Raw genomic sequence first — 19,181 nt, forward strand, 5'->3', positions numbered from 1 at the left:
GAGCTTAAATTTAGGGGATCTTCAAATACACAATCTGATGCAATCTGTACTTCAACCAACTGTCCCTCTAAGTACAACCAGCATTGTCATGGTCTTGTCATTGTCAGGCTGCTTCTGTCAGGCTTGTGACTGCTTGAAGACAAACTGCACAAATGCTCGGGGAAAATAAATGCAACATTGTTAGTGGCAATTAACCAACAGAAAAACAATCTTTTCCTTAGATGAGTATTCTAGACAGCAGGGAGCGAAGAATATAGCAGGACTAGTAGAACATCTAAAAAAAGGCTTTAAGTGTTTTTGTTATAGAAGCATTTCTTACCCTACAAAAGAGGGCTCAGAAATAATATCTTGAAGTGGCATCTTACCAATGAAGTGGCAACTTCCCTTGAAGTTTATTATTAAGTGGCATTTATTAAGTGGCATTCTCTATTTACTATATTTATACCACAGTACCACCATCTGCTCCCTGTAACATACACAGCTACAAAGCTTTTTAATAGTTATTTGTTAGTCAGATTTTTTCTTTTTTAAATTTTCTCCATCTATATAATGTTAAACATAAAACCAGTCCATACAGGGAGGAACACTTCTTTAGAAGTAATGCACACTGGAAGGGTAGAGACATTGGAAGGGTCGAGACATTTTATCACGTTGTCCTCTGAACAAACACCAGCTAAACTGTGAAAGAGTATCAGTAGAATCTCTATGAATCTCAATTGTTCCATAGCACACATCCACTATAGGATACCACATAATGCATTTTACCTTCAAAAATGTCAACTTTAAAGGATATCAGCACCTTCCTGGAGGCAAAAAGACTGAACAGGTATCTAGGTTAAGCTTTGAACAAGTCACTTAAAATAAAGGCTGAAGTCTTTGGAAAAAAAGGTAAAAGGAATGAAGTGGAATGAAGTATTCAAATTGCAGAAAGGTTAGCTACAAAGACCATGTATTTCAAGTGGAAGAATAAAAAATGAAGGGACAAGATTAAAAGGAAATCCACAGCATTATTCCCCCAGACTGATAAGCAGATATAAGCAGGTTTCACTGATGCTACGCAGTCTTCACTCATTCACCTTTCTGTGAACGGCTATCAAAGCAAGGCCACGTAACTCGGTTCCCATGGGCTCACCCCTCACCAAAGCCCTGGAACTGTCTAGACAATGTAATTCGTCTGTGGCTAGAACCTCAGTGTGTTGTACATAAAAATTGCTTTCTGTCTTTCACACCCAAAAGTTTTGCTTTGTCCAAAGGCAAACCCTTTTGTCAGCTTCTCCACTCAGAAACTTGAAAGCCTAAGGAGCAGCATGGTGTTGTCATACTTCCTACCAGCATTATCGCACTTTTTACCTGAAACATCAGCTATGTCTTATACCCCCCTCTACTTACAACTCTGCCATTATGCCTGTCTTGTTTTGTTTGTTGTTTTTTTTTAATAGAAATATAAGTTAAACCACAGTTTACCATGCAACTACAACATCCTGTTACATTAAAACAGACAAAATGAATCATATCCTGAAAAAAATACTTTAATCATAACTTTAATTGACTTAAACAAATGACTTAACATAAGAATGAAAAAAATGAGAATGTCCACAGCAAGATAACAATAAAACAATTAAAATCAAACTCACCTTTTGCAGTTAAATTGCATACCAGGTAGCATGAGGCATTGTACTCACATACTTAAAAGCATTCACAACTACCAAAAGAGTAAAGTTGGAGTACTGATTTCACTTTTTTTTCTTATGCTTTAGAAAGCTTTTACCAATTGCCTGCCCCTCCTTTTAGGAAGGGGTATCTATTGCACTAATATGCAATGCTGAATTATTTTTTGTAACTAATTACACACTTTGGACTGACCAAGTATTCTACAGGGTCAAGCAACCATTTATGTGAGGTTGCCCTGAGATTTGCTCTTGAAGCCTGCTCCCCTTGATAGTTCCATTAAAGAGAATGCAGTAAGACCACTGAATGAAAAAAAAAATCAGGAGTAAGCTCATCCAGCTCTTTACTTTTGCACACAAACCTGAGATGACATAACAGAACAATTTACTTGCAGTATTTTAATTAAGATTCTGAAGTAAAGTTCAAAGCTCTCTAGTGAAGTTGCCAAGTAGCTTCTGTGCCAAACTTGTAGCACCTGAATATTTACCATCTTCAAACTTAAAAAACAAGGCTATTTTACCACAAGAGTGACTGGTTAACTTTTATGTCATATGGAGTCATGCTGTGCAATAATCTCACATTTTAACTTTTATAATTGAGATTAAAACTCAAGAGAACCTTATTTCTACCTGTTCCATTTATACTTGTCTCCATTTTTCTCTTTAGAGTAGTTAGTAATTCTTACTGCTCTTTGTACAACAGCTTTATGACTTGTTTTTAGAAGGAAACTGCTGAGTGCATCTCTGTTAATAGTAGAATTGCAAAAGCTGAAAAAAACCACAGTCTCCAGAGTAGCAGGTTATGGATTCATGGAATTTTCATCTTCATTAAGCCCCAATATTTAGCTATCTGCTCTGTCTGGATAATTCAGCTTAGTGTGAGTGACACAGCAAGTTAAGGATTCTGGAACAATTTTTTTTTTTAACCTACATTTCTTCAGAAAAAGACAAGAGTTATGCTTGCTTGAAAATTTTATTGACACAACTGTTTGGTCCCAACACACAAAACAGCACTTGAGCCACAAAAGAAAGTGTCCAAACAAAGTAGACAGCTAATAAAAGAATTGCTCCTCCCTCCCACTCCAAGAAAAAGATAGTGCATAAACTGAGGGCTTCAGTGACATTTTTTTTTAAACAGACATGAATCTGAAATAGTACATTAATTGTTAAATTAAAGAATTTCATGGTTGTAATGCTTTTAAATCTGTAAGCCACATCATTCATTTAACCCTTTGGATAAAAAAATATATTGCAATTCAAATAGCTATTTTGTTACACTATAAACACAACTTCTCAAAAGTATTATTCTATTACTTTCAAACAGCAATTTCATCAGAATCACACATGAATCCAGAAAAGGTACACTGACCTCCAGAAATGGTATAACCACATTCACTTTGACAAATACCATACTTTCCTCTAAAGCATCAAAAACTGGTTTTCTTCAGTACTCTAGATGACTTGCAGCTGCACCTTATGAAAATAGAACTCCAGATTTGCCTTTCCTCTAATGCATGCTCTTCTGAAACAAAGATCTAAGTGATCAGTGTTAACTTCTCAAAGGTAAGGTGAAAGCAGATGTTCTTACATTTAACTTATTAAAAGCATTCCAAGAAAGCTTAATCTAAATCGCAGAATGTCTGTAGAGGCTTACTGAGGACCCAGATACTGTGCCATAATGCTCAGAAAAACTTCCAAGTGTTTCTCTGCATTCACAATGGCTATATGTTTACTACAGGTAAAGTCTAAATTTAAAAGATTTTATAACAAAATCTGACTAGTAAAATTCTGTCTATAGCCATTCAGTGGCATTTCCTGTTGCTGGCTGAGAAATTAGAGCCCATGTTTCATCTCTTGCATATTACAATAGAATCCACCTAAAAAATCCAGTTGGACAGTGGAAAGCCTCTGGTATAGGTTCTTTCAGTACAACAAGCAATTTATTTGCTGCCTGGCAAATACAACCCATTGTAAATGCCATGGTTACCCAGAATGGGTATAAAGTCTCATACACTGGACGCTTCTGCTAACTAGAGTTGAGGTCATCCACTGACTTATCTTCTCTTCCAAGGCTGGCCCTTTCAAAAGCCAACACAAGACACCACAATTTGAAAACAAACAGCTTCCAACACTAGGAGTAAGTTTTAGAATAAAAACAGACACAGCTAAAAGACAGCACATCAAAGAATAAGCTTCCCATTTACCAAAGATGCTTAAAAATAGAAAACAAGGTTAAGCAGAACAACCTTAGCATTTCCACATGTAGTTGGAACTTGCCTTACAGGTGGAAATAGCATTGACTTCTTCCCTCACAAAACATTTTAATAAGACCTGCTCCATTATCTGTCATTTATGCATTACATGCATATTTTAGAAATATCAGAATCTTCCTAACTTCATTTCTAGACACAATAAAATGCGTGTGTCTCTAGCTCAAACTCATAACACCAAGACAGTCTTTTCCTTAACCAAATCCATGCCAGACTGGAACTAAACATAAAAGGGAAGCTTAAAACATCGATGTCCTAGAAAGCTCCTAAATGGAACTGAAACATACAGAAAACATTTAAAACAAGTTCTACAGAAATCCACATAATCTTCTACAGACATCTTTACACAGAAAATTTACAATGCAGCTACAAGTCATCTGAAAGGGCAGAGAACAAGTTTCTCCTCTGGAGTACAATCAACTCCCTTACTCTTGTCACTTTAGGTCAGTACATTAAAACTTCTTAACAGGCTTTTGAAAGACAGATCATGCATTTTATTAATACTGTCTGAAACAATACCAGTAAGCAACAGCCTATAGAGTATAATATGCTACATGTATGATTACACCACCAATGAGGCTTAAGGAAAATAAAATCTGTTCCATTTTAGTTGAATTTATAATTTGCTTTTACTGAACACATTTATGAAAAACTGTAAAATTTAAGAATAATTTAATGAACGCTGGATTTTTTCAAAATAACAGAAAAATTCTGCTCTGCTAATAGCTGTGTTCAGTGTAAAAGGAACAAAATATTCACAGAACACATTTAAATACAAATTAATTCTAGGCCTTTCATTAAAATACATAAGGGCTAGCAAATAGCTTCATTTTGTGCAGAGTCCATAGGTATTTGTCTTTCACACTAAAAGAAACAGTTAAAGCTTGGTTACGGGTGCAAGTGAAAAGTTTGCTGCCAATTTCACCTTGTTTTTGTGTTGCTTTTTGGCTGGGCTGTCCATTGCTTCCTTGTTTAGTTGGGTTTCAGAGGACTGACAGGGAGGCACTGAAGTATTCTCTGTGGTGTTAGATACCACCGAAGCAGAGGTCAATTCTTCATGAGCTGTGGTAACAATTCTTTGTTTTTCTTCTTCTGTTAAAATCATCATCTCTAAAATAAGCAAGACAACTCTATTAATGCTCTGTTATTCAAAAAATAATACTTCTCTGGTAATAGAAAATAAAACGCTCAAAAAGCTTGTCAGCCTGATTTGAAGCCAAGAGATGTGTCACATTCACCTCTGCAGCTGACATGATGTTTTGGCTCTTTTTGTTTTATACTATTTAGACTGTTTAAATTAGTTCTCATAAATTAGGTCTGTCAGTGCTCAAAAAGCACAATGAAATTACTCTGGTGAAAATACTGCTACAGGTTGACAAAATGCAATTTTAATGGTGGGGAGATAAGGTACCTATAAAATTCACCCCCCTGAGAGCCACTGTAGGGTACTTATTGTCAGCACTCAGACATCTGATAGAAGCCACCTGCATTTCCAACACATCCTATTGGGCAATGTATAATTTTTTTCTTTTTAAGTGGTAAAAACTCGGTAAACAACTCTTTGTTTGATGTTCTGTTTGAGATCATGAGTCATCATCACTACATTAGACACAACAGGCAACCAAACTCTTACCTGAGAGAGGTACAGGACGTTCCTCAAACTGAATTAGGTCAGCGGACTCAAGAACCACTGGATCAGGTCTCAGTTGCGGGGATGGTAAGCAGGAAGGAACTGGCTCACACAAAAGGTCAACAGGAGACGTATTTGTGAGGCAAAGAAGTTCTTGCTCAGTTTGATTAGAAGCTACAAAGATAAGAGAACATCTTTCAAAGCATCTGTAAGCTACGAAGGTATTATTTCAGCACTGTTAAATGCAAAGCCTTCAGATGTGATTCTGAGGATTTACAAACTATGCCATATACCAGCCTCAGTTACTTTGGCGGGACAAAAAGCATCTAATCAAATTACAACACAGCAGACAAGCAAAAACTCTGTTGAATCTGGTGCTTGCCCAAGCAGGTATACCCCTAGAGTAAAATCTTATTTGCCAAACTTAACTAATAAACAGAGAGATGAGGAACAGTCTTTTAACAGAGAAGGGCCACTTCCCAGACAACTCCCCTGCAGATATACTGACATCATATCAGTTATTTACACAACAACTAACACTTAGATGTGAAAATTAAGTTTCAAAATAAAGTAACATGCGCTTACTAAATGGAGTAAGCCTAGACTTCTTAGGTAATAGCTCAAGAATTATTTCTCAAGTTCTCCCAACTAGATGCAATAGAAGAATTGGAGACCACAGCAAGACATGACCTGTAAGCTCAACATTTCCCAGTTATTTTTATTTGCAGACAGACCTATGCAAGTAGGACTGTCATTATTTGCCAATACAAAAACTCAAAGATAACCCAAAAAGGACTACTATGCCCTAACAGAAGGTAGGAGACAGCCCTGCCAAAAGCTATTACTGACCATCCTTTCTCATTAGCCTTATCCATGCAGACTTAAGTTTCCACTAAAATACAGGAGAAAGTATTGCAGTGATTATACGCACAGAGCTGAGAACAGACACCCTTGTTGAAAGGACACATGCTTGACTACACACCGAGAAGATCAAAGAAGCAGCTTTCAAACCCAAAAGCATTTTTACAGAAGTTAAATCTAACTCACACAGCTTTCCCCATGCTGCTTTGCTTACTTGGCTTATTTCCCCAGAGATAACAAATTTCTTATACAAATCAACTTAGCATTACCATTGCTAGGTGTTCCTAGACTTAATTCCATTGATGAAGTGGATCCTGTGTTCTCCATAATATGTCCATTATGGTCAGCAAGTTGATTTCCATGATCATCCACATGATCAGCAGGGGGAAAACTAGGTGAGCTAAAACGAGCTACAAAAAGGCAAGTTCATTTGGTTCATTTGCTAAAGTGACCTCTTAGAGAGAAAGAAGGATGGAAAGTATGGTTTGAAATTGAAAATGCTTACTTTTCATGTCATTTTTCAGTACCACAATTCTCTTATGGCCATGTCCTTTGATCCAGACCACCTATAGAGAAAAACACAGAATTAAACAGCAGTACATGCCAGAATTAAACAGCAGTACATGCCAGCCTCAAAGCCTAAAGCAGTTTACTCAGTGCCTTCACTGATTAATTTACTTCAGTGCCTTCATGTCTTACCCTGAAGTTATTTTTAAGTCAACTGAATCATATTGCTAATTTGCTCTACTTTGCCTAAGTAAAAGCAGTGTCTCAAAATTGATGCCGAACAAAGGGAATCAATAGGGCTAGAAAGTATATTAAATGCTAAACTACATTTAAGCATGAAATTCTAAATTTCCATTTTGTTACTCTCCACAAAAATTAGTCTACTCAGAAGATAACAGCCATAAACCAGGTCACAAAGTTATCCTAGAGCACTTAAATGCATGTGGATGACAAGATGGCACAGCAAAACGCCACTATGATGCTTCTGACAAGGTGACACAGCTCTTTACTCCAGGAAGCCTATCGTAAGCAAAACTGAACTTGAATACTGTAGTTCTTTACAGTGAAAAGAAAAAAGAATTCTCACTTGATAAAGATGCCAAGAAAGCAAGAAAGTTTGTGGCCTCACCAGGAACAGTTCTTAAGCAAAGTTCTTTTGAAAAAAGAAATTCTCATTACAAAGCCCCGACTTCCCAAAAGCTGTTTAAATACAACTGGTATAAGCCTCCTCAAAAAATGTAGTCATACAAATAACTCAAACCAAATGTCAGGAGCTTCAATTGTGTTACTGTTTTTTAGTTCATTCAGAAGTCTCAATGTGATTGTGCAAAAACAATTTTTCACACCTGTGGAATTGCTCCCAAGAGCTCTTCTAAATTATTGCATCCATACGCTTTAGGTTGAAGCACTTCTCCTGTATATTTGCTATATGCTAGTGGGAACTCATGAAGAAAAATCTGCTGGTAATGGTAGGTGTGAAGTAAGGACCTCACATTCTTTGCAAACATATACAGATTTGTAAGTTTCACATATTCTTCAGTGGCACCATTGGTAAAAACCTATTAGGAAAAAAAAAGAATTAGAGTGCAAGCTTATGTATCCTCTAGTTATGATGTTTCTTTCAAAGTATGAAAGACCAGAAGAGAACTTCATACCTCAACCAAATAAGGCAGACTCTTCAAGAGCTCAGTTAAGGTCATAAAACCATATTCACATGGATTAAGAGAAGTACTATGGATTGTTTCATAATGTTGTTTAAGCTGTTCAACTGAGAGAAAGGATGTTCCATCCCAAGACATCAACAAGACTAGTAATTGTGCAGTCAGAGTCCGCAGAGATTTTCTGTTTATCAGCTGAATCTGCTTGCCAGCCTCTGTATCAACAACCTACAAAAATGAATTTGGAAAGTAGTTAGGGACAAGGAAGGAAATTGATCTATAAATGAAGTGTGTAGCTGGGGTTTCAGCACAGCTGTATCTTGTGTTACGTATCAGCATCTGGTACTAGTCAAAAGCCTAAAAGATGAAGCTTACAACAAGTTACAACATAAAATATTTACTTTAAATACAAGATCTGTGTAGCAGTTTGTCTATGCAGTAGACAATTTTATTCTTTGTTCCAAGACAATTGGATGCGACTAAGCTCCAGCCTGAACACCAGCTGCTGAAGTAACAGCATGGGAGAAACTAAAACACTATGTCTGTATCTACATCGGAGTATGTATGCCTTCTTTTCTACTGGCATACAAGATCATTAGACATTTCCAATCCAAGTCAAAGCCTCAAATCAGATTAAAATAAAGTCAAGATTATAAAACATCACGAGAGAGTGAGACCTACTAGAGCTAACAGGAAATGACTACAGTCATGGGAAGAAAACTGCATTACTGTTAAAAAAAAAGCATTCTAATACAATACTTTAAAAAAACAAGTGTGCATGAATTTTCCTAGAAAAAGATAAAAATCAGAAGTTTTACATTTTTAGACACACAGAACCGTAATTTGAGATAGGAAAACCTCAACACATTACATACCTTTTTGGTGGATAAATTACAAAGAGCATTACCTTTACAACATGACAAAGTTTTTGCATTAAAGCTGGAACTGAGCTAACATCATAGTCATGAAGACGCAGTGTATATCCAAATGTTTTGCTGTACTCTGTCAGTAAATCAGTCATCATTAGGCAGTTGTCTTTCTGAGACCGCAGCAGTTTAACAAACTGGGCAGCAACTGCTTTAACTTGCTCCACCTCCGTGAGTGTGAGAATTTTCTCTTCTCCACATTCCAATACCTACAAAACCAAAAATACACTTCGTTAATGCAAGTTACCGAGTTAGAATGAAAAAAATTAATCTGCAACTAAAATTCAGTGCTTGCAAGCAATCATGAGGTATACAGCAGGGCTATCTCAAAAGATATTTACATAGCAAGCTATTTACACAGCAAGCTTACATAGCAAGCAAAAAACAGTTTATAAAGTGACAAAGTAGGCAATAAAAATAGCTCGCTTTCTTTAACCAAGTTTAATATAACTTAAATGAAATTTAGCTCTGATTTTGATGCACTTCATTTTGTAAACGTAATCCAATTTGAATATATTTAACTAGCCTGAACATACTATAAACCTTCAACAATTTACTAACATGGCTATAACAAAGTTTTAAATGCATACATAACTTTAGTATGAGTTCTAAACATTTTACTTTTGAACTCATGCTGAAACAAACAGATTTTAGGACTTACTTGTAACACATCTGGTATGGCTTCAAAGAGTTCAAGTAGTTTTGTAAAACCGTAGTAAGCAAGTTTGCACTGACGACCAAAATGGTGGTGGTAAGATGGAATAAATTTATTAAAGGGCATTCGAAAGTGGGGTTGGTGGCGTAATAAGTCTACCACCTCTTTAGAAAATTGTTTGGTTCTTTCAATTTCTTCCTGCGTGCGTTCTAAAATTAAAAAAAGAAAGCTATAGCTGTGTACCAACAGAACTATTTTGACATACAGCAGAACATGAGAATAGTGATTTTCATGTTTCTCACATTACACCACTTTCTTCTAATATTGAAGACCCCTGTCTTAAAATAAGACAGGCATAGTCCAAAATAAGCACGTGATCAGTACTTTACAACATCTTTAATAGTCAAATATTTAAGTACGTGTTGTGTAGAAATAACCTGTTCTCTAACCAAATCACAGAAAGCTTGCTATATGCAGTAGTAGCAGCATGATCTTGTGTTTTGCCACCTGCTTTCCCGTCTGTTCCATTATAAAATTATTCCTAATATAACAAATACAGGGTTTGTTACAACTTCCTAACTACTTTACAGTTAAAGGTGGTTATAGAGGTAGAACGAGCTATCATCAACAAAATATCCCACATCACTTCTGCATTTTTTACGTAGCCTGTTTTTTAATATATTCAAAGAACAATTTCTTTAACAGTAAAAGATAAGGTACTTACCTCTTTTGGGAATACAGATCACCATTTCATTATCTTGCTGTGACAAACAGATGGTTGTATCTGGAATTTCTGATATTATATCTGCCAGTTCACAAACTCCATACTCAGTAACATCCCAATCCTTGGAGAAACACCTGCAAGTTTTATAAAATTGCATGTTTTATAAGATTATAGTATAATAACCTTACTTTATAAGATAATACAATACAAATGTCAAAGTTTTGAGTTAACATAGAATGCTATTAGAATAAACCTCAGATTCTAACAAGGTAAGCATCATTTTCATATTACCAACGTTAGCATATGAAACAAAGGAAAAAGTACTTAAACCGAATTCTCTGTTCTAACCAGAAAAATAAGGGTTATACTAATGACTCACACGCCACTGGAAGAAAGCCTCACCAGCCCTACACTCAGTAGTAGTGGCAAGTAACAATAGAAAACCTGAACTTGAATAGTATTATTTTAGCAAGAGACTAAAAAACACGTTGTATGCCCCCCATGCTGCCACGCTTTCAACCGTTTCTATTTGCATAATAAAGATGTGGACTGTTCTTAAACAAGGTAAGGACTTGATAGAAGATATAGACCTATTATAGACCTTATAGGCATATCCTGGAAGACAGGATATTAAGGTTCACGATACTATGCAGAGTAAAAAGTATTTTGCTCCCCTTATTCCTTTCCCTCCAGACTGATGAGCACTTTTCAGATGCAGGAATGTTTCACACTTTTATTCAAGGAATTGCCAAAGGTAATCAATTGTAAAGGGAGATACACATTTAGTAGGTTAAGAAACAACCAGTAATGTATTTTTGCCAATAGCAGAAATAAGTGTGCATTTCCACAAAGAATGCATTAGCACATGTAGTGAAATCATTTTTTAGAAATAGACCATACGTAGCACTAACATACAATAGTTTCCTCTACGCAGCTGAGGTACTACTTCCTATCTTCACGGTAAAGGAAAACATGTTTTAAAAAAGAAACAATGAATTACTTCTTTTTAAAACCAGACCAGAATAACTCCTGGTAATAGCAAAACAGCTATTATTCATCCTCATTATTATTGTTTTCCCCATTATTATGTCACTGTTAAATTTGACTGAAATTAGGAACATCTACTGACATTCAGGCTATTTTGTGTTTCCCTCTAAAAAAAGTAACACTTTTCCCATAACAGTTCATATTATAAACATGCTACAAGCTACTTAGATATATTAGCCAGCTTCACAAGTAGTCAGCTTCATTAGCCAGCTTCAAATAGACTAATGAAATAAAACAACCTCTTTTCCATTTCAGGAAATTTACATGAGCCTAGTACTGAAGTAAAGCAGTACAGCCTGACAGAATTCTTAATTTTCATTAGAAGCTGGAAATTGCAAGTCATGAAATACAGTTGCTACAAGTTTTGTACTAAAATCAAAAGCGCTGACCCCTCTTGCACTAGGTTTAAAAGCCACAGCTGGATAGACAATTCTTCCTGTTTCATTCGAAGTTAACTTACCAATGATAAGCCTGTAAGAATTCCCTTACAATAACTTGCTTGCTGGCCTGGGATTTCAGAAGCTTCAGTAAGTCCTGAGTAAAGCGCTTCACTTGAGCTCTGTGCGTTAGAGTTAATAAGCGTTTGGAACCCATGCCAAGAATCTGAAAGAAAGTTATTTGGTCACTCATCCTTAGCATCCTCAGCTAATTATATTTACAAGTTGGTTACAAGCTAGTTTTAGTATCGGTACACTAGAGATAAAGGATACAGACAACTGTTCACAGACAGCCTTGTAAAGCCATATACTTTTGGTAATAAGGCATATGCCTCAAGAAATATTTCCTCCAGGAGTACTGCAATTGTTGCATATGTTTGTATTGGTTGTTTTAAACCTCTACAACAACTAGCATTCAAAGCAGCAAGATAATGTGACCACACTATCTTTTTTGTAAGATAAGGCCATGCTATTTGTTATTTCACAGAACAATCCTTCAAGTAACAAGCTACACAGACTAACTTACTGGCATTCAGATGTTTACTGTGTTTCTTTTACCTAAAATCATTTATCCAAGCATTGACGATAGATTAAAAAATCCTTCAAGCTTGCCACTCGAGGCATAGATTAAATAAAGTGTTAACTTCCAAAGAAGTTATTTTGGGGAGGTGGGGTAAATAAACAGCAGAGAAGTAACAACTCAAGACAAGGAGGAATTCACTTAATTAAACCAAAGCAGGAAGTAACTTAATTGAACCTTGGATTGTAATATCTCTTTCGAGGTCAACAAAGTAATTCCATGGCATCTACTATATAATACCAACCAGCAACAGGCTCATAATTCAGATAGTTCAAGATACAAATAGAGTTCTCCAAAGTAAAAGAAGTGCCAGGTAACTCACCTGCAGTACATGAGGTACTGCTTCTAGCAGCTCCATTAACTTGGAATACCCGTAGTCAGACACACGGCATTGTTTTGCGAAGTGATGATGGTATGTCGGGATGAATTTACTGACAGGTATGATGCAGGACGGTTGGCTTTTAAGTAGATCTATAACTTCTCTACTGAATTGGATAAGCTGTGGATTACCTACAGGGCTCTTAGAACGCAGAAGCCAAGGATCTAGAGAAAAAAATAAATGGTGTTACTGAACCTTGCACTAGTATTCTTCCACTAATCACTGCATATTATTTGTGACAAAGGTTAAACACTTTGCTTTACTAAGTTTATCAATTATACAAGACGTTCTCTGGTATTTTTTGAAACATTTCCACAGAAACATATTAGTTCAGAAAAAAAGATGAAATATTTACCTGTGGTAGGAGGTGGTGGTTTGTTATGTATCCACTTAATAACTTTAATGCCATTTTGGGCAGTAGCAATATTAACTCCAGGAACACAGGTAATCAGGTGTTCTAAAGGCACACCACCCTGGCCTTCTGGCACCACTTGAAGATCATTGAACTCTGACATATAACAATCAGGAAAACTTTGGAAGAAAGAAAAGAAAGTTTCTATTATACACTAAAATACTACTATAACAATGATCCTAAAACAATTATTTTGAGCCAGTTCCTGAGCAAAAGGCTTTAATAGCTTACTAACAGACTACAGAAGTCCTAATAAAAAGTGTGCATTTTAAATAAAAACATCATTTTGTGCTCAGCAAGATATAAAAGCAATAATTTGATAAAGTTATTTGACAAGCATGTATGAGGAGTGGAATTTTTAATATAGCAGGTAGTTTCAGATTGTTACAACAGCCATAAAGTTTTAAAACTTGAGATTTCAGCCTTTATACTAAAAGACTAACTTAAACTACTTTACCTTAGTAAAGGCACAGTACCCTCATGGGTCTGTAAAAGACTGTGAACTTGAGGAGCAAACGTCTTCAGAGACAAAATCACAAAGGGAATTCTGTAAGAATCTGGATCAAATTCATGCTCACTGTAATAACAAGAGGTTAAAGTCAATACACTCCTCCTACACTCAGTTTTAACATGACACCTGTGCTCACCTACACACCCATAATAAACGTACTATGATTCACAGATCCTAGCTAACCAGGCCACTACATAAGTCACAAGCATTTTCCATCTTTTATTCATCAAAAAAGGGGTCTAAAGCAAGTTTTCAGAAGATAAGTCAGAAGGCCATGCTTTTATTATCATTAGCTTATAATGTGTAGCAAATGGGTAGCAGTACAGCAACACATACCAGCCAGTTAACAGTGAACACCTAGTAACAACAGTACTAGAATACCCTGGCTGTTGTTGAACAAGATGAAAAAATGTAGTATGGGGCTTCAGGACATCTTCAACCCAGTAAGAACAATTTACCAAACATGCTACATGAACTTTCTCTAGCTTCAATCCACTTATTAGTGTTAATTGCTGTTCAAATACTTTATAATATTTTGTAATATTTTATGCACAGCTTACATAAAGTCTTTATTCAGGCAATGCTGCTTACAAACAGGCTCGTGATATTCCAACTCTTCAAATATTATAGGACTACAGTTTGCTGATGAACCATCATGTGACTGTGAAGATCCCAATGGGCTTTGACGGGCTTGACTGCTGGGCAAAAGACACACCAACCGCCCACTTCCTTGGTCACGGATTGCCACAGTATCCGTTAGTTTGTACAAGTCTGATACAATTAATTTGTGCCCAAATCTAAAAGAAAAAAAGATATATAACTCTTAATTTTATATTTATAACAGAGGAATATTGGAGAAACTATGCTATGCAAACTGTTCAGGCAACCACAAATCTGTTCACCTAAACAGAAGAAAAAAAAAGTCAGTAAAATAGCATATTCCTTTAACCAAAGGCCAGTATTAAAGTCACTGTTCTGGATAAAGATACTGCAACATCTAACAGCAAAGCACAGCACCTGTTAGTTTATATAACACACTATAAGTAAACACAAAACTGAATTCTTCTTAGAGGCACTAAACAAGAACTCAGAACTTACTTCTTCTCATAGATTTCTGTGAACTTGAATACAGGCAGACAACAAGCAGGTGCATCCTGCAGAATGGAGATTGCTTCTGAGCTAGAAGAGAAGCTTTATAATGTTAGCACAAGATTAATCTGTTAGTATTAGAAATAGCTATGTATTCTCTGGACTAGTGTGGGACATGTTTATAGTTCATAAAATGCATCTAAATATGACAACAGGACTAACTATTCCCCTTTTGTCCCAGCACTATGGAAGTTGATGCTTCAGATCAGTGGAGTGCAGTTAGTAATATATTCCTTCTAACTCACATAAGTAACATCTTTAGAGAAGTTCCATCTTCTGTAGGTCATAAGTTTTTCAGCACCTATAAGTTCTAACTTCTAGTGCTACAGTTTTAATGTTACCAGTTACCTGGTCATTACATTAAAAAGAAATTTGAACTGCTATAAACTGAAACACAAGAAGGAAATGAAGTTGCAAGTCATGCAGTAGCAAGAGAATTGATGAATACAATGTATACCAACACACTATTTTCAAAGGGAGCTTTGAGACAAGATTTTTTTCTAATGCTTTCTTTCAAGAGGGATGAAAAACAAAACACTTGTATTCCCACTAGCATTAGCACTCTAGTTCTTCTACCACTTTCCTTACAGAAAACTGAGATAAAGAGAGCAAAAGCATTTGAACTGTGCGTCCTCTTTAAGAAGATCATTTGCTGGCATTTTCTTGGAGAAAAGAAATAAAAGATGCAAAGTATAATCTCAACTCAACTGCTAAAAGTACATTATTGAAGATCATCAGTATTACAAAAGCCGTGATGGAAGTCCAACACAAGGACACCATTAAGCAGATCTAATCTCTTTAAAGGTAACTTTAATGTAAGCAATGTAAAAATGCTGAACTGAGAACTGTCAGCCTAATTGCATTTAACACAATTATCAGATCAGACAGATTTTTACTTTACCTTCCTATCATTCATTTACTCAGTATTTTAAATTCTCTCTCAACTACTAAATACATGCTATAGCAGTTGAGACAAAATTTATCACCTTAGGAGAGAGAGCGATTTATTAGTAGCTCCCGTTGCTAGTGAGACCTGGATCCTTTTACTGCCAATTTTGTATCTGTGAAGACTGTTGACAGCACTGATTGCTTCTTGTAGATTTTCCATCTGAACTGTAGCCTTCAATTGGTAGTCTGTATGAGGACTAAGCTCGACACTTTTTACCTGAAAGTCAAACAGAGCCACACCACCTTATGCATTTACCACAAAATATTAACCCAAATCAAGCTGACAGAAGAATATTAGTCTGTGGCCAGCAGACAAACATGAGGCAAAAGGGAACTGAGTATGATGAGCTACAGCCAAGAGGACAATGCAAACAATGATCCAGTGTAATAAGCTGTAGACAAGGCAAGGCCACAGTACTCAGTTATCTCCTTCCCATGCAGAAGATGCCAAAAGAACATTTTCTACAGATCACACATAGCATCACTATAAGAATGATCTCCCCCAGTATAATTATTTAGAACAATTGTCACTCTCCCTGGTTTTGATCACTTAAGACTCAAAACAAACTCAGTTTTTACTTTTTTAATCTGACATTAAGAATTCAGCCTTACAGCTTAAAATGATTTTGTAGCCAAAGAGTATCTCTCTTCCCTTCATGCAGAGGGAAGCACTTAAAAACGAGACATATAACAAGCTTCAAACTGACATATCTACAGAGACCACAAGCAAGTTACGAAGCTAGTGCAAGTGACCTTCTGAGTTTTTTTCCCCCAAGGAAAAACTTTGCTACAAGGCAGTATTATGTAAGAGTCGCATTTGGATAGCTTTCTATTCCTACTCGAAGCTAGACCACAAACGCACCCATGAAGACATAGACAAGAAGTATTTAAAAAGAGATTTAGTGAAGGGATTTTACCCTTTACCTTGCCATGCCTTGAGAAAGTTTCTTGTAAAGTTTGCTGCAGCTCTTTTCTGGACAATCTGTAATCTATATTGCTGATCTGAATGTCTGCACCATTTGCAAAAGGATCAGGGCATTCTGTACTGCTGGTATGATTTACTACATTAAACGTGAGCGGAGATGATCTATTTGAAAGGTTTGGAGACATACTCCTGGATAAAACAAACATTTATGAAGTAGTTATTGCACAGTTCTGGTATGTTGAAATCCATTAAAAGACACAGATCAAGTACACAAATACAGAACTTTGAAAGCATTTTCGTGCTACATATATGCAGGCAAAACAAGTTTCACACATGCAAAACACCAAAGCAAGACAAGCACGTCCTTTGAGAAGGCTGATGAATAATATGAATAATCTTCTAAGTCATCCAACTTAACATATGTGACCCCAGGTCTTCCTCTACCATCCTAATAATAGGAGTTAAACTCATTCAATTTATTTTAATAGTCGACAGGTGCCAGATATTTAAGCCTCTAAGAGAATTTGAAGTGCTTGGAAGAATTGCTACAAGGAACAAAGACACAAATTAAGAGGAGTAAGATGTCTAATACCTCTGATTTTTCAGAAGTATTAGAGTCAAAGTCTACATGAAACAATTGCCACACAGTAAGTTTCTGATAAAAGTTCAACTTATGTTTCTATCCACCCTGTCAGCTATTATGTAACACCATCACAACTTCTTTTCACATGCACATGAATTGGTAATGTTTACTGTATCCAACTCCACATGAAAATATCAAGAATCAAAATAGATAAAGGCCTAGCACTGGCCAGTCCTGCTCCACCTCCCAAACAACACTCAGACACTTACCGAGATGACCAGCAACTCTGAGACATGAGCAAAGGACTGAGCTGTCTTGAGGCTGTCAACTTACTGAAAGCAGATGGATAGCTGACCTGAAATACAGTTTCATCTTTATCTTTTTTATCTACAGGGGAATTGGTAATACTCCTGGAAGCAGCAGTCTCTTTTCTATTTAGAAGTACACAGAAAAGAAAAAAACACGTTACGTTGCAGAATTCATATAAAACAAGTGCAGTTAACATCAGCATCTAAGTTCTCAAACATACTTATGACTACTTTTACAAGACGATTCTCCTGTTCCAGTTTTTTTGGTTGCCAGAGACACAGGAATCACTGCATTAGAGTTATTCTGAGACGGAATTTGTTCTCTTAAGTGTTCTTGCTGGTTTTCAGTATTTCTACTGATAGTCTTTGATTCAAGCCGACATAGCTCCTATACAAAACAGCAAAAAGGTCAGCAAAAGAGCACTAGACATTCCTTATGACAGAAAGTCAAAGTTTTCTTTAGTTAGATTTTCATTGGCTCTTCAAAACCAGGAATACTTGATTTTCTGTGACAAAGTAGTAAATGGTCAATGATTTATTAGTATTTTTGCTATACTGTGTAAATCTAATTCAATACCAATTTAAAAACTACAACTGACCTAGGATCCAAGACTCTGTAAGCACCAACAATATTTCCAAACTGAGTAAGAAGGGGTGGTGAAAGCAAAAACTTTCGAACTCAACACATGCTTTCCAAGCAGATGAGTATACAACTCACTCACGAACACACTACACATTACAGTTATACATCAACTAGAACTGACCAGTTAAAACTACAGCTCTAGCAAGCCATCTTCAGAACATGACTAACAGCAAAACTACAAAACAAGGCAGAACACAACAATACCTGTAAACTCTTAACATTTGTGGGCTTGATAATTGATCCATGAATCTGTACCCCTCTCCCAGCAGCGCCTTTGGTACCAGAAGCCTGATCACTTGCATCTTTGTTGAAGAGACACAGCTTTGTGTTCTTGTTAACTTTTTTGGGAGACTTCACCTTTTCAGTTCCAACAAAGCTGGAGGTTTTTGTTTCATTAAGTTCTTTGTTTTTGGGAGTAAAAGACACTATGATCCTGTTGCCAAAAACATCTTCATTTTCCATTCGTTTCCGAGCCCGTTCAGCACTATCTTGATTTAAAAAACGGAGAATTGCACTGCTTCCAGAAATGCTCAGCACCTTTCCTCCACAGTTGTCTGACAAGCGCCGGAGTCTATTACTGACACTTTTACTGTCTCTGTTCGTAGGCAGATTGTAAACATACAACAATGTATGGCATGCCTGTTAAAGGGAATAAGATTTTAGTTTGATGTCAGAACACCCATGTGTTGTTCAAGAAAAATATTTTTATGTTGATTCTGGTGACAAGCTCTCCCCTGCAAAAGTCTTCTCTTTACAACGTTCAGTTTGTTGGGAAAACTAATGCCAAGGTTGGCTCTGAAACTTCCATCTCCAAAATAAAGACAGAAGAGACTACAAACACTCTGATCAATGGATCAGTACC

General features: G+C 36.3%; 1 protein-coding gene across 7 annotated transcripts in view; it reads right to left on the reverse strand.

Moving 5' to 3' along the window:
• Positions 1 to 1,513: 1,513 nt before the first annotated feature.
• The window catches only part of MARF1 (meiosis regulator and mRNA stability factor 1), a 30,159-nt gene continuing 12,491 nt past the window's right edge, over positions 1,514 to 19,181 (reverse strand). For 5 of the 7 annotated variants that reach the window (XM_072023654.1, XM_027469006.3, XM_038186915.2 and 2 more), the window contains 20 exons: positions 18,524 to 18,958; positions 17,898 to 18,064; positions 17,638 to 17,799; positions 16,785 to 16,974; positions 15,899 to 16,077; positions 14,862 to 14,942; positions 14,324 to 14,560; positions 13,710 to 13,829; positions 13,196 to 13,371; positions 12,784 to 13,004; positions 11,905 to 12,047; positions 10,398 to 10,531; positions 9,680 to 9,882; positions 9,000 to 9,227; positions 8,090 to 8,320; positions 7,781 to 7,993; positions 6,934 to 6,994; positions 6,698 to 6,838; positions 5,571 to 5,741; positions 1,514 to 5,047 (listed from right to left, as the gene is read on the reverse strand). In XM_072023654.1, coding sequence (XP_071879755.1) covers positions 4,815 to 5,047; positions 5,571 to 5,741; positions 6,698 to 6,838; positions 6,934 to 6,994; positions 7,781 to 7,993; positions 8,090 to 8,320; positions 9,000 to 9,227; positions 9,680 to 9,882; positions 10,398 to 10,531; positions 11,905 to 12,047; positions 12,784 to 13,004; positions 13,196 to 13,371; positions 13,710 to 13,829; positions 14,324 to 14,560; positions 14,862 to 14,942; positions 15,899 to 16,077; positions 16,785 to 16,974; positions 17,638 to 17,799; positions 17,898 to 18,064; positions 18,524 to 18,958 — 3,726 coding nt within the window. In that variant the 3' untranslated portion in view covers positions 1,514 to 4,814. The remainder of the gene's footprint in view (positions 5,048 to 5,570; positions 5,742 to 6,697; positions 6,839 to 6,933; positions 6,995 to 7,780; positions 7,994 to 8,089; positions 8,321 to 8,999; positions 9,228 to 9,679; positions 9,883 to 10,397; positions 10,532 to 11,904; positions 12,048 to 12,783; positions 13,005 to 13,195; positions 13,372 to 13,709; positions 13,830 to 14,323; positions 14,561 to 14,861; positions 14,943 to 15,898; positions 16,078 to 16,784; positions 16,975 to 17,637; positions 17,800 to 17,897; positions 18,065 to 18,523; positions 18,959 to 19,181) is intronic. The other 2 variants (XM_038186917.2, XM_038186918.2) reach the window with 2 other exon arrangements.

Source organism: Anas platyrhynchos, chromosome 15 (assembly GCF_047663525.1).
Source record: "Anas platyrhynchos isolate ZD024472 breed Pekin duck chromosome 15, IASCAAS_PekinDuck_T2T, whole genome shotgun sequence".
In the NCBI taxonomy this organism is placed as follows: domain Eukaryota; kingdom Metazoa; phylum Chordata; class Aves; order Anseriformes; family Anatidae; genus Anas; species Anas platyrhynchos.